Source organism: Coregonus clupeaformis, chromosome 8, assembly GCF_020615455.1.
Source record: "Coregonus clupeaformis isolate EN_2021a chromosome 8, ASM2061545v1, whole genome shotgun sequence".
In the NCBI taxonomy this organism is placed as follows: Eukaryota; Metazoa; Chordata; class Actinopteri; order Salmoniformes; family Salmonidae; genus Coregonus; species Coregonus clupeaformis.
In genome coordinates this window covers 31,668,947-31,684,188 of record NC_059199.1, presented here as the reverse complement: position 1 = coordinate 31,684,188, position 15,242 = coordinate 31,668,947, and the positions used below count along the sequence as shown (strand labels likewise).

Genomic DNA, 15,242 nt, shown 5'->3' with positions numbered 1-15,242 from the left:
CTCAACTGCTTGAAATGGATAATGAAATGGGTACAATGTAAACGGCCCCAGATGATGTCATCGGTTAGCTTGCTGAATACCAGGACACTACTGAATTAATGCACCATGCCTCTAAATGGGAGGCAACATGCAGTGAGTGCACTATTCAACGGAAACAACATCTGTTTCAACTCCAGACGGCAGTCAAAGGTCTCACTGTGCACACCATTTCCATCAATACAGCAAACCTGACATGCATGCACAGTGTTTTCATCAACATGCCTTAGGTATAGATTTGGTGACGTTACATATTTATAACTGCAGCAAGGACATTGCCGTAAGGGTAAAACAGCGGTTCAGGATTTTAGTTGCGTCAGAGCCAACCTGGTAGAGGTGTATCTCGGCTGTGTCTCAGGAGTTTTCACTCTGGGCCGGTAAATCACAAACATGCGGGTGGTGAAATAATGCCGGCTTTGTGATTTAAGTCCTCAAATTAGGGGTCTTGCTGCTTGTCGCCCTATTGAGGGATTCACACTGATTAAAAATACCCAAATCTCTCATCTCTGGCTCCTGGGCTGGGGACGGGCTGCTCTCTCCCGTTGATTACATACATATCTGGCTCTGCTCTGATCCCTGGATTTCCAGGATCACGGGCACAATCTGCCAGATGGGTGGGGAAAAAACATAACAGGAGAAATCTAATTAAATAACATTAGTTCCTTGGGCTAAAATATACTCCTCATGTCTAGCACCTGTGAATGACAAGGTGGAAGTGTCCTTTTCACCTCTACCCCAATGTGATTGGCCATTCATATAGTTGCCGTCACCTCTTCCTCAATAAAGGAAAGATACGATTGCTTAGATCACAAGGCCAAGGTTCCTGGATGTCAAAGTCCAGCTGGTCACACTGTGCACCTAAATGAGGTGGGGGGGGTCAACCTTGTCAGATTCCATAAATTCAGTTTTGGTTTCTGGTGACTCTGTCCACATCAAATGTCTTATCTTTCCTCCCAGTTCCATCTGGTTAGTAATCTTAAACTATCACACACACATGAGATATTGTACCAGTGCCCTTCAATCAAAACGTCCTTGGGGGAGATTAGTCTGGACGAGAGACTGTCCAAATCCCTCCCCTCTCTCCCTGTCTTTCGGCAACAATATCAATATTTTCATGACTCAATCAAGCCAACCGTAAACAAGTTGTAAACAGACTGCAATTTGATCCCAACCCAGCTCGTGACTTCCAGGAACGCATGCTGTGCTTTTGGTCGTCAAGGAGATGTGATGGAGTGACTGTGGATGAGGCAAAGCAGCTGTGAAGCTGAACAACAAGCTGTTCTTTCTCAGTCACATCTGGTGACAGCCCGCTCATCACAGAGCAGACACTGCCAATGGTGGAAGGGGGAAGGGGAGGGGCAGGAAAGGGGGAGGGATGGAGAGATAAGGTGGTTTGTGGGGGGGGTAATAGAGTTGGAAGAGACCATAGTCATTTAGGCCTATACAAGGATGGATAATTGCATAGTAATTTAACATATTTGTAAACCTGTTATTCTATCCTTGACAGCAATGAAGAAAATATGCATTCACTAGCATATGTTACATACAGATGATTAAGTGTGAGTACAGAATCTGAGGTATGGCAGTTGAAAGTGTTGATATGCCGACCAGTGAAACTATAACGTATGATGATGAAGAACGACTCTTAAAGTACAAGACTACAAGTTTCAATAGAGAGCTGGTAGGTATGCTTCAAGAGCGTTCTAATTCCAAAACAGGCTTCTCCCCAGGAAACCTTATCACTTGCTAAGCCCGTCTCCAAGAGTCTCTTCCCTCCTCCACGCTTCACTTCGCCTCTCTTCAATCCCATCCACTGCGTCCGTCTTTCAGTCTGTCCTTCCTCTCACTCACTCGCTTTCATGTTTCCCTCTCTCTACACCACATCAGTCTCCCTCAAAAGACAAACAGAAAATGCCACGCCAAGTCTGGAGAATATTCATCCATCTGCATTTCTTTTAACACCTTGCCAAGCCTCTGTCACAGAGCGGATAAGGCATGCAAAGCGATCATAAAAGTGACAGACACAAACAGAATAACAAGGTTATATGGTTGCTCAAATCATATACACTCACTGGACAGTTTATTAGGTACACCACCACGTTCACAGAAATGGATTGCTCATACAGACAGTGTGTCACGTGGCCGGGGCTTGCTATAGAAAACAGGCAGACAGGCATCCAGTTACTGTTCAATTGAACGTTAGAATGGGCAAAACAAGTGACCTAAGCAACTTTGAGCGTGGTATGATCGTCGGTGCCAGGCCTGCCGGATCCAGTATCTCAGAAATGGCCGCACTCCTGGCTTTTCACGCACAACAGTGTCTAGGGTTTACCGAGAACGGTGCGGCGAACAAAAAACATCCAGTCAGCGGCAGTCCTGTGGGCGAAAACAGCTCGTTGATGAGAGGTCGAAGGAGAATGGCAAGAATCGTGCAAGCTGTTGTGTGCAGAACGGCATCTTGGAACACACAACTCGTCGATCCTTGTCACGGATAGGCTATCGCAGCAGACGACCACACCGGGTTCCACCAACCAATCCGCAGCAACTGCGTGATGCCATCACGTCAGCATGGAGCAACATCCCTGTGGAATGTTTCCGACCTGTAGAATACATGCCCCGAAGAATTCAGTCTGTTCCCGAGGCAAAGGGGGTCCAACCCGGTACTACATAGGTGTATCTAATAAACTGGCCAGTGAGTGTGCACCTTCACTGTGGTCTACCAAGGTCTTTACCCTGTCTGATTTTTACATAAACATCCTCATATAAAAATACCAGTGAAGAGGTGCTCTCCACATTCACCCACCTCTTTGGGAAATGTGCCCTGCGTGGGTATCGGCTTACAGAGTCAATGGAACTTGACCCCTTTTTATGTAGCAGTATGTTCACCACTATGACCGTGGGACTGATTTCTCATATTCATAAAAAACTAGGGCACAAAAAAAACGAGAGCTAAAACAAAGTGGTCAGGAAACCCAGGCTGGTCTATTTTCTGTGTGGTCTGACATACTAGCCTGGCCAAGGTCTGTGAGCTGAGCAAATGGCTCCATGCCGCGTGAGGTCTTCACCAGAGGAAATGCGCATGATACGACAAATTGTGTTTTGTTATTCTCCGATTTTATCTTGTGGTGTGTTTATTTAGTAGCCGAGGTCCATGCAGAACAATTGAGCCATCCATCTACCCACTCAGCAATAGCATTTCCTCTCTTACAATTTGCTCTCGCCTAATTCAATTCGTCTTGAGTGGGCAGGTGCACAAAATCCTTGCATCACCAGACTCACGGATAGAGATGCACAGGGTGTGTCGAGTCTATCCATTTCACTGTCAGATAGATCAGTAGCTCTGCACAGATACAGCTCAATTAAATTCTAACCAATAAGGGCTGTACAAGAACCCTTACATCATTTGGATTTACTGATGTCCAGTCACAGGGCGTTGGAGCCCATCCGTTTCAGATCACTAGATCTGTGCAGATTGCAGCTCAGTTCCGCGATGTGAAACAGCCTCCGACTCTCCCCACAGGCTTCTGTGGAAATCTCCCATGCCAGGCATCCCTATTCATCCTCACCCCAGTCTCGCCCCTATCTGATGTGCTCTCACTAAGTATAGACCTTTTTCACTTCAGCTCATTAAGGAGAAATGTAGACACCTTCCCTGTCAGCTTAGCACTCCCTCCTCCCCAGCCCCCCTTCCCTGTTTTCGATTACTTATGAGGCAACCCCGCCTCTCTCCTCTCTGCCTTCTGCCCTCCGTCTCAGTGACAGATCATCTCCTCCATTAACGCAGTACAACTCCCTCCATTATCTCTCCCTTCTCTGACTACTTTCTTTTGTCTGCTGCGGTAGTTTCGCTCTTTCCTGCTGTTCTTACTCGCTGTTAGCATTCGCCCCATTCTGGTTCTTCATGCAGTTCCCTCCACCTCTTCTTTCTCCATTTCCTCTCCTCTGATTTATTCCTGTCAGATCTCTCTCTTTCGCTATCTCCCTATTCATCAACACCTGTGTGTCATTATCCCAGTGGGTAAATAGCGGCAGATTACCCGTCTGTTTTCCCTATGCACAGTTGAGGTCAGCCGAGCATCCTCTGATCCAAACCTACAACACAGTATGAAGCGCCTTAATTCTGATTCTGGGTCAGCTGTTATGGACACCTCTTCAGGAGGATGCCTGCGTGGCGAAACAAAGCCTCCGCTCGGGCTCCCGGTGTGATCACTAATTAGGTGCTCGTCAGCCTGTCCTGTTCCTGTTAACTCCGGCATGGTTCCCCCCCAACAGTGTCCCCAGAGTGTAGCTACTGCCTAATGAAGTCCTGTAGCCATCACTGCTAATGGAGCCGTCACATTGCTTATTCCAACAGTGCTTGGTCATGGACCCTCTCCAGCATCCGCTGCCTTATACGATGGGAGGCTGCACCGATGCACAGCTTATCTGGCAGACTACTAGAGTGACAAAGATTGAGAGTGACAGTCTGTGTGCGAGTGTGTCTGTTGGGGTCAATGGCAGCGGTGTCACTGGAGATTCGTAGCGATATGATGATACATTAGCCCACATTTGTTCTGGAAGGAAGGAGAGTGTCCACTGAACGATACTATACTACCACTGAGACGGTGGCCCTGGATAGGGTGACTGTTCCATTCACAGTCATTCAAAGTATCTGCTGAGATTGGCTCTCTCGTTCACTACAACCCAATGCAAACAAGCTTGGCGGAGGCGGTGTACCATTCACTGAAGTTTTACTCATTGAGAAACTGTTGAGTTCCGTTGGCTTTACATTAGAGTTCATCTGTAATCTTTTAACCCTTTTATTTGGAGGCTGACCGAAATAACGAAGAATGGAATGCCAGAAATGCTCACTTCATGTTGGTCGCTCTGAGGGAGAGCCCGTTGCGTTTTCCTCCCTCTCATTGGCTCTCCTTCCCTTCTGTTCACATCTGAATAAATAAACATAGGGTGGGGTGGCGGAGTGGGAAAGTAGGGCACTTCAACCTGGATGTGATGTAACAGCCTAACTCATTTGCAGAGATAGGACACGGAAATACTGTGTGTACATACACAGAGAGAGACAGAGAGAGAGAGAGACAGAGAGAGACAGGTGTTACTGCAAATTGGAGCAACTATATGAACACTAATTACCTACTGGGGTGCAGGAGCGGGAGACGCTTCAACACAGGGGAAAGGAGCGATTGAGAGCATGTCTGCTAAAGAGGGGAATGGTTTGAAAAAGGCAAATTATCAGGCAGTCTGTGCCAGGGAGAGGTAAAGAGGGAGAACAAAATGGAATATAAGAGATGGAGGGCTGGGTTTAAGAGGTAAACTGACAGTCACTGAATCAAGGGAAGTGGAGAGGTGCCCTGAGAGGGGAGGAAGGGAGAGAGAGAGAGAGAGAGAGAGAGAGAGAACAGGGGAGGTAGAGTGAGAGAAAGAACAGGGGAGGTTGAGGCGAGGGAGAGAGAGATAGACAAAGTGGAAGGGGAGCGTTTCGACATGGAGACAGGGGGTACAGAAGGGCCACATTTCCACAGAGTGCATTAATAATATATGCCGGCTTAAGCATTTCATTTGAGAGCGAAAACGTTCCTGTGGGCATGACATGCAGGCACAGTCCCCCTCCTTCTCTCTTCTGCTCCCTCCCAAGGCAGAGTCTATTTAAATGTCTAATTTAAATGTGTGTTTAATCGGGGAGTGTCATAGCTCTAATCGCGGCTGGCGTCACAGCCTCCTCTTCCCCTCTCACTCTCCTCATCTCCGTCTCTTCCTCTCTCTCTCGGCTCACAGCCTGCAGCGCGTTTAGACTGTCTCTGGGAGAGAGCAGGAGAAACGAGAGGGAGAAAAGAGAGGGAATAAAGTAGTCCCTCTGCCCCTGAGTGCCGGGCCTTGTGATGATGATGAATTAATGAATCGCTGACAAACTCTTGGGCTGCAGACGAGTGTAAGCACACGCAGAGGGGGCGTGACGAAGGGCGAAAAAAAGCATTGCGTCTGGAATTAGGAATGAATAGAGTTGGGCCGCAGCCAACCGGGCGGCGCCTGAGGGGGGTTGGGGGATACTCCGGGGAGATGATTCCAGCGGCAGAACGTGGACGCATGCCCAGAATAACCCCCTTCAGCTCCCCCCACCTCCAGCTCCCCAAAATACTGGCACACGCTGCGCCCATGCACACAGAGTAATCGTAAACACAGCTCGGTTGCAACGCAAGGCCCCAATAAAGGGGAGAACCGGGGAAGGAAAAGCCCCTGGGGGCCGGCGGGGTGGTTTTTAGTTCAGGGGAGGTCTTCAGCAACACGCACTAATGCTCTCCACAGGCAGAATGTGCAGCGATACGGCAAAGCTGGCCAGAAAGATTTTTCTAAATATATATGTCTTCACTCATCCGGTTTCTTCATCAACAACTCCTCCAAGGCACAAACCCCCTCAGAGTCTTCGGCATCACATTCTCTTCAGGTTTCTCCTGTCGTCGTACGTCCACAGTTCTCTGTCCAAGGGAGATATTGGCGCCCACTCCACCGTTACCTTAACCTATCTGACCTCCGCTGACCTCTATCTGGTATGTGTCACTGTCTCCTCTTCCCACACATGGATGGTGGTCTGAATCGACCCCACAGCTCAATACTGTCAAGGCTCCATTAAGACTGAAAACCATCTTGATTTAGCACCAGGTTCCTCACTGGGAGGAGAAAAAACATGGTCTGTTTGCGCTCCATTGTTGTGTCGCTGGGAAAGCTCTTCTATTCTGATGGCAATTCTTATCCTGGGTATATAATTAGCAATTGGGTGGAAAAGGTCACGAAATCCAGGGGCTTTTATGAGATGCAAGGAAATTTAACTAACGATTGATGGATGACTGCGCAGGTTTGGGAATTCCCTTGGGATTGCGTAGTCAGCCTTGACTTGGACGGCGCACTACTATCAATATCATTATCGGTATTGTTATTTCAATGCATTAACAGGGCGGCTTAAATATGTTTTTTCCTCCCACATGAATAACATCTAATTCTCTGTTGTCATGCTGGCCTTGTTAATGAATTAGTGCTACGTTGCGCTTACAGAACTGTTATTTATCCTTATAAAAGAAAGTTAAGTAATACGCATGCTTTCTCTCTCACCTATTGACGATACCGCTTTACAAACATGGTTTCTCTAAACCAGTTCCAGATTGAGTGGCTGTCGCTACAGTACATTCTAGAAATAGAACATAGATAGATGTTCTGTGCCACAAGGACCATTGTTGGAAACAGAATCTCTTTGGAGTGAAGCCCAATTGTCCTTCACACCATAATGGAAGAAAATGTACACAAGGTCTAATGGTGACAGCAACAGGCTGGGCCACACACAAACAGCAATGGTCTAATGGGGACAAAATCCCAGCAAAGTAGCTATTCACCTCCATTCATGAGTGGCAAAAAAAACAGGCAGCTCCTCTCTGGAGTGCTGTTTCGCAAGATAAAACACAAAAAAAGAGCCGCTCAAAGGTTGATCTGGATCCAGTTTTTGTTTTTTTTATCATCAAAGAATCCCAGGGGCTACAGTTTGGGCAGGTAGAACAGATCCCAGAACAGTGGGAGAGCTTCTCTCGTACAGGTTAGGCACAAAGGCTTCAAAGGGCCCCTCTCTCAATGCTCTGTCCCAGTGAGAATGGTGGGAGGGAGAACATTCACAGTCTATTTCTGTCTGGAGAGGCCAGGGCTCAATTTTTCCAGATAGACTACATGATGAATAGGACAGTGGATGACCTGTCACACAGTCCACCGCAGGCAGGGCGCAGGGCTTCGTGGACTGGAAAGCCATCTATGCATCATAGGGGCACGACACTCAGTTTAGGTGGCAATTAAGCTCCACCCCAGAAGGCATCTGCCTGGCTCCTTCCAAAGGCAGGACAGCAAAAGGGCACCAGGAAGGAAGTCATACCTGCAGGACAGGTATGTCTAGATCCACTGGGTCATCTTTTACTGTCCGTCCAGTGCAGGCACACACAGTACACTACCCCTCCCCCTACTCCTACTAAAGTCTGCAGTCTGACTCAGGCAGTGGTAGGGGTTCTGAGAAGCTCTGACACGCTATGTTAATTAATCATCAAAAGCGACACTGCAATTAGTCTGTGCTACATTGTTCTGATTTATGGTGCAAAGACAATGTTTGAGCTGGCATATGTTTTCAGGCATAAGAAATACTTCATTCATTATGAATGGGGAGACGCGTCATCTCGACTACGGGTCTAAGAGTTGAAAAGAGGCACGCTATTGAAAATCCATGTTAAAAATAAATGTTAATTGTAAGAGGAAATTAATATTAGATTAGCAAACAGACCGGCAAGAACAGCGAATGAACAAACAATATTAACTGTAATCATTGTTGGTCGTTATGGGGTGCCAACTGCAGGGGCATTCTCTCAGTAAACCCCCTCTCTCTGAACATACACAAACACAGCATTGAGAGGGAACAGCGAGGACAGTGTGGAGAAACACAGCTGGAACATCAGGGATGGAGGGGGGAGACAGGAAAGTCCTTAGGGGAAGATAGTTCAAATAAGCACTTCTTCCAGCCTTTTGTACTACGATATCTGGGTTCAACAACTCAGGCTGAAGATCTTTTGTCTACTCCTCTGACAGAGAACTGGGAAATTCGAGAACAAGATATGAGGCAGAGTAGCGTCTTCTCTTAGATATTATTGTACTACGTACATAGTTTGGCAAAATGAGGGCATATTTATCATGACAAGATGGTGAACTCAATTGAATTGAGCAGGGAAAGGGAGAGAAATTGAGACAGTCAAACTAATCTGCTCTGCTGTGTGTAGCCGCCTAGACGCAGGGGAAGGTGTGCAGAGGAATGGATTGCAAAGATGGAATAGAGAGAGCAGGGTGGGATAAGGAGATGGTGGCTGGAGAGGCAGACCACAAAGGGAGAGAGGGAGAGAGAGAGAGACATGGCAATAGATGGAGGCTTGTGGCCTCGGTCTGAGGGTCACCATTACAGATAAGCACTAAAATAAACATGACCATGCCTGTCCCTCTCAGCCACAGAGTCAGTGAGAGATGGAGGGATTTCAGGGGGGAAATATGAAAGAGAGAAAGGATAAAAGAGACAGAGAGAGCCAGTGAGGGTGCCAGGGATTAATCTTAGAGGACTGGCTTTAATGTGTGACAGAGAGACAGAATGGGAGTTGGAGAAAGAACGAGGGCAGAAAGCCAATTTCGCTTTTCACAAGTAATCACGCTGGTAAGCCTTTTACAGGAAAGTGGGCGAGATGCTTTCTTATGACATGGTCATTTCAGACAGCATTTCTCAGCACTGAGCAGACACTCAGGAGACGGTGGTGCTTGCTGAACATCAACAATAAACCAATCAATATAAACCAATTCCTGCTATAGAGGCACATTATGCCTGGGTGGAGCATAAATGCCTTGGAAAATGTTCGATGAAACATTTATTAATCACCTTTGTGCAGGCTAAGGAAATCTGTTGCATGCCTGAAAGGCAGAAGTTAACACCTTCCCGTAACTTTCACTTGGCACTGCTCATCTGATCGCACTTTGAACAGAGAGTGGGAGATGTGAAAGAGGAAAGATTGAGCACAAGGGAGATCTTGAGAGAGAGAGAGAGAGAGAGAGAGGGGAGACAAAGAGGAAGTGAGGGATGATGAGCATAAATGCGAGAGTGGAGAAAGACAGCAGCGAGGAGAGAGGCTGAGAGAGTGATTATGTTAAACAACACTGCAACCCACGGTAATTGTGCTGTCTCGCTCCACTGCCCATATTAAGGCAATGGGCGCGTGAGTGAATGGGTAACCTTAACCTGTATTGATTCAAAACCCTTGCTGCAGTGCTTTCCAGACAAACAATGTATTTGCAAGGCACAGAAACTAGCGCACACACAAAGACACACAAACAGTTGCCAATGAACTTGTGAACCTTGCTGCGAAGCTAATCTGGAAATTCTTCAAATTCAGCCAGAAAGGCAGATGACCTCCAGCGGTGGGGAAGCTTGCATTCCGATCACCAGGGGCTATGCGATGAGCGTCACCCCATGTGACACACACCGACTGAGCAATTGCGACTGATGATAATGATGATGATGGAGGTGGGAGGCCTGCCATGTCTTCCCTTTGGCAGAGTCCAGCCTGCATCATCCGGGAAACACAGACAGACAAAAACCTGAATGGAGGAATTCATGCCATCCCCTTCTGTAATCCACAGAACAAACAAGCTGGCCAGGGGGGCTTGGATAAGGAGGCAAAACGCGCTGTCTGGAAGCAGGCGTGCCAAAGACGGCGTAACTGCCATGCCTTACATAGGCATGCAGTCACCTTGGCTTGTTGTGGTGTTACCCAGAATACTGCACCGGCGATGGGTTATGTACTGCATATCAGCGGGTGAAAACAACCAGAGTCTGTGGAGGGTCGCTGTCATTGCCACCTATTCTATGTCGGTGAAATGGTACACACTAAACGCCTTAACCGTTTCCCCTCACCAGTGCTGTGTGCTGTCATAAGCCTCGGAGCAGTGTCTTCCTCCATACACTCCAGTGGACACACTCCCAGGATGAGGCATCCCACTGCCTCTGACACGCTCCGGGCGGCTTATTCCGGGAAAACCAGAAGCATTTTGACACTCAACAGAGAGTGGCAGTGTCGCAGCGCAATAAACTCAAGACACTATAAAAAGTTCCAGGAATAGCGAGAGGTTGACAATTCCCCCACACTTGTCAAGTTCAATGCGGTGCGTTACGGGGGCAGACTCGATTCCAGAGCCATGTAACTGGGAGGCTAGATTGTGTTATTCTAGTCGTTCTGGGTTTCAGTTGGATCAGATCATGCCCCTGTGTCTGATTAACTGTGTTCAGTGCCGTGTGCTGGATGATTCCGCCAGCCTCCTGTCAATGTGTATGAATGTGTGATGCTGCGAACAGTAAGTCTCCTTAGCATGTGCTCACATTTCCCTTCCGCACTCACCAGTAAAACATTCTTAACTGTTTAAACATTTGTGTAGGCCTGGATTTTATAAGCCAGGTACATAGGATTGGGCCTACTGGAAATTGCATGCAAAAAATGTAATGGAGCATACTTGAAAGAGAACGCATCTTATTAGCAATCTCTGCGGCAATCACTCACCCAGTGTGAAAATTGGGCGAATATAAGTCACACCCCCGAAAGTGAAACACCATAGAAACATCCCACGCTATTAGGCTATCATCACATTTCTAAAAGCCTCTGCACTGAAAATAGACTCTGGGGTTAAGACATGCCTGTCAGTTTCAATTGCCAAACCCACTGGTAAATGGAAGCAACCTTTTTATGTTTTTGTTTGCTACACAAGACAACATGGGGCATTTGCTACTAGTTGCGCTAAAAAAAATATTTTTTCCACTCAGAGTCATAAAAATGCATCCTGCCCTCAGTGTTTTCCATGCATGTAATTTTATTCCTTTCTATTTTTGTTTTGATGCCTAGGGTTGAGGGAGCTGCACAAATAAAAATCTGAAGAAAGTTGTGGTAATACCATCTCTCTACAGGAAGCAACTAGATCCATTTTTGTTTAGTCCTCAAGTTCAAGTTTTGCCTATAGACTCAACAAAAGTAAATTGATACAAAAGTAGTGGAAAAAGTGTCGGTGCTCAGCTCCTGTTTGATCCAGACCAGAGACAGCCTATAACATGTCATAGAAGGGTTACGACATCTACCATGAAGACAATTCATCAAGTGTTTGTCATGCCTTTTAACAGTCAGACAGAATGGTCACCAGGTCTGCAGAGACTAAATGTCGTGATAAAGTGCTTGAAGGAAAGTACGCTGAAGTGGCGCGGACAAGTAATGTGCTGTAGCCGTCAGGCACAATTTTCAATCAACCCCTGGAATTACTGAGGGATATAAAAGTAATTAATAAGGCTTGCACTGTCGTAGCGAAAATAATTATTATATTCTAGGTCTGTTTTAAATAGAGAAGTGCTGTGAATACATTTCCACCCCGACACTGGTGTAGAGAGATGTTGGTGTGCAGAGAGATGTTGGTGTGCAGTATGCAAATGAGAATGACATGCTTAACGCAGGGGAGTCGCAGAGAACCCAATCAGACATTCTGATTTAGGCAGGGGGCACATGGAAGGGCGAGAGAAGAGTTGTTTTCCTAGCCCACTCAGAAATCCATCTCTTTAGCCTTTGTTTTATCTCAAACTGCAGGTGGGTGGAGAGGTTTTGAAGACTGGAAAATCAGTAGCTTATCTACCTCCATCTCGGTTGCATCAGCAGGAGGGGTTGACCTAACCAACTTGTTGCAAACGATTTAGAAGTTACTCGATGGTGGAGAGGGCATTTATTGATGGTGTACACATCTCAATCGAATCTTATTACTCCTCCATAACACTATTAATTTATGATTATATTTGCATTAATTACTGCACTGCATTTCTTTATCCATTTGTGCAGGTGCAGTTCTATTCCATTTCTCTGTTAAGATTATCTGGGTTATTCCACAGTAATCCTTGGAGACGGTTTACTGTTAATGAAAATAAATTAATGATTTTCTTTTGATCTTGTTGTTATAATAGAGTTGGTTATTTCCTTTGAACACCTGAAAACCTCTACATGCAAGAAGAACATGGTGTATACATTCCCCTACAGTGAGAGGCCTGATTTGGTTGAGCTGAGGACATGCAGGGACTTTTGTCTAAACATTTTCGCAGTTTGAGTCCCCCCTCTGCTTGAGTCTCTGACAAACCAGACATCTATAAACAATGGGGCCCAGAACTCAGGGGGAGATGGGGGGGGGGGGGGTATTGGGCCTTTTAATTCACCAATGACTAAAGCTGCTCCAACAAAGGGCCCGGACGGGAGCTGGAGAACAGTCTGAAAATAGGCTAGAAAGAGAGAATGGGCATGCTGTGAAAGGGCTGAAATTTGTTTTATGTGGGTGTGGGTATTGGATTGGGGGGGGGGTTGTTATCTGAAGTGTATTTAGGATTCTTTGAATGTTGCTTGAGCTCTGAAATCGTAAACATTCAGAAATTGTTTAGCTTCAATTCATACTGCAGGCCTTACTATACTGACACCTGTTTGTAAGGAGGATTTGTATGGGCATAAAAAGAGCAAGAAGAATTCCTAGAGAACTGAAATTGCTTTGGGTTACTAAAAAGACATTACAGCACACAAAACTGATTTAGTTTTTCACAACCCTGGCCTGAATTCAATATTTATCAATTAGTACACTAGCAACACCACCAGAAAAGATGGACACCTCAATGGGCAAAATTCATGCTGCCACTAAGGAGTATCCATGACAACCAGCTCAAAATCTCTTTGACCTATAAACCCATGCAAACCTCTACCCAGAAACTCTTAATATGATTAAAAGTATCAGGCTACAGTAAATATAAAACACAAATAGATTAGGCCTATGCAACAATGTGCACTGTGTAATCAACCATCAAATCCCTCAAAAATCGAATAGCCCTAAACCCTAACAGGTTACAATCAAAACATCTATACTCTCTCAGGTCAAACACCAGTCCAACCTTACAAGACCTCATACTTTATTTTTCATAGCCATGCTCTGGTTTTGGTTGTGATAAGGCTTGCAGTCAATGCACTCTTCAATGGTGCTGTATATGCAGATGAGTTCTTGGATACGTGACAATTGAATTTTTTATAAGGCTAAAACAAAGAAGTGTTAAGGGTGAATGTAGTTACCATCTTCATTTGTAGTTCATGTAGTTACCATCTTAATTCTACAGTTTTGACAGACGATTTGAGGCTACACTAGAGGACACCACACAAAACGACCATAACCATGTGTCTTGGCTGACTGTTGTTGTACAGCAACACCCTGTTGCTTTTTTTCTGACTTAGTTTCTGCCATTGTAAATTATCAGTTAGATCACTGTTGTCTGAATGAAACTTGTTATCTGAACGGATCTGAGGAAACCAAAACAAATGTTCAACCGAGGTGTAAAAACAGAACACGCACACAGCGAGTAAGGTGATTCAAAACAATCACACTTGCTGTCTACGCGCTCTGAGAAATAAATACCCCGGGAGGCCACACCTTGCATGCATAACATGGCGTACCGAAACTCGGGATAAAAGGAACCAGACGGTATTGTGTATAAGTCAACTTCCACAACAGGTCTTGAGAAATCCACCACCGCCACCTCTGAAATCATGTATGAACGTGTGGGTGAACCACACAATGTGCATGCTTTTCACATGGGACGGTGGATGGATCTATATGGCACATTTCGGTTACCGATACTGAACCTTTGAAAGAACGTGACCCATAGTAACACAGAAAGAACACAGAGAGAGGTAGGTTGATAAAATAACCTGAGATGACAGAATATAAGTCAATGTTCATGTTCCTTACCTTGAATAATCAGAAGGACCACTGCGGTCACCAATAAACAGTTTTTCATTGGTGATACGGGGCAATGTTTAGCGTAGTCTCTCGCCATTCTAAAAAAACGGGGTGGACATGAAATCCCCACTACCACACCAGAACGCACTGAATATTCCTTGACCGATTTCTCAGGGGGCAAAATCGAATAAGAATAGACCGCAAAACAGACCGGAGTCGGTAAATTATGGGTACGGACCGTTTGCTCTTCAGTCCGACGTCTTATTTCCTCGATTTCAAATTACAGTCGACTCTTGACAGTCACACAAAAGCATTCAAAACCCCTCCCCGTATGGGGCGGACGTAGCGCGTACAGGTATGTCTACCGTGTGTTCGCTACTGTTGAACCAAAAGAAAGTAACGATAGTGTTCGTTCGGCGTGTCGATTAGTCAATTCCACTCAGCATTCTGGGAGATTGATTGTGATGTCACAATAAACTTTTCTCTAAACTTCAACATAGGAACGCATACAGCCTATTTTTCAAATTATTACAATAGAGAACATTCTTGCTTATTCCACTGACGTAAATTGATTGTGGAGAGATCCATTTTCTCTGTCTATTCAATATACATTTTTCGCTGTATGATATGGCATGAATGATATCACAGTGTTCGGCTACACAGTGGATAATTGGGGTATTTTGAGTGGGTGGCAACCAATGATTAATATGTACAGTATATGCTGAGACCACAGGTTGAAAGGCAGCATAGATAGAAATCAAAAGAAAATGCTTCCGTTAAATTGATCAGGTTGAAAAAAGTAGTGACGTTTTAGGGACCTTCCCACCACCAACACTCATTACTATGAAACATGAAATTCAGGAACG

The 15,242-nt window shown here is 45.7% G+C and overlaps 1 protein-coding gene across 3 annotated transcripts in view; it reads right to left on the bottom strand.

Moving 5' to 3' along the window:
- The window catches only part of LOC121571563 (poliovirus receptor homolog), a 75,482-nt gene extending 60,693 nt beyond the window's left edge, over window positions 1-14,789 (bottom strand). For 2 of the 3 annotated variants that reach the window (XM_041883098.2, XM_045221938.1), the window contains exon 1: window positions 14,386-14,789. In XM_041883098.2, coding sequence (XP_041739032.2) covers window positions 14,386-14,473 — 88 coding nt within the window. In that variant the 5' untranslated portion in view covers window positions 14,474-14,789. The remainder of the gene's footprint in view (window positions 1-14,385) is intronic. The other variant, XM_045221939.1, reaches the window with a different exon arrangement.
- Between the last annotated feature and the right edge of the window lie 453 nt (window positions 14,790-15,242).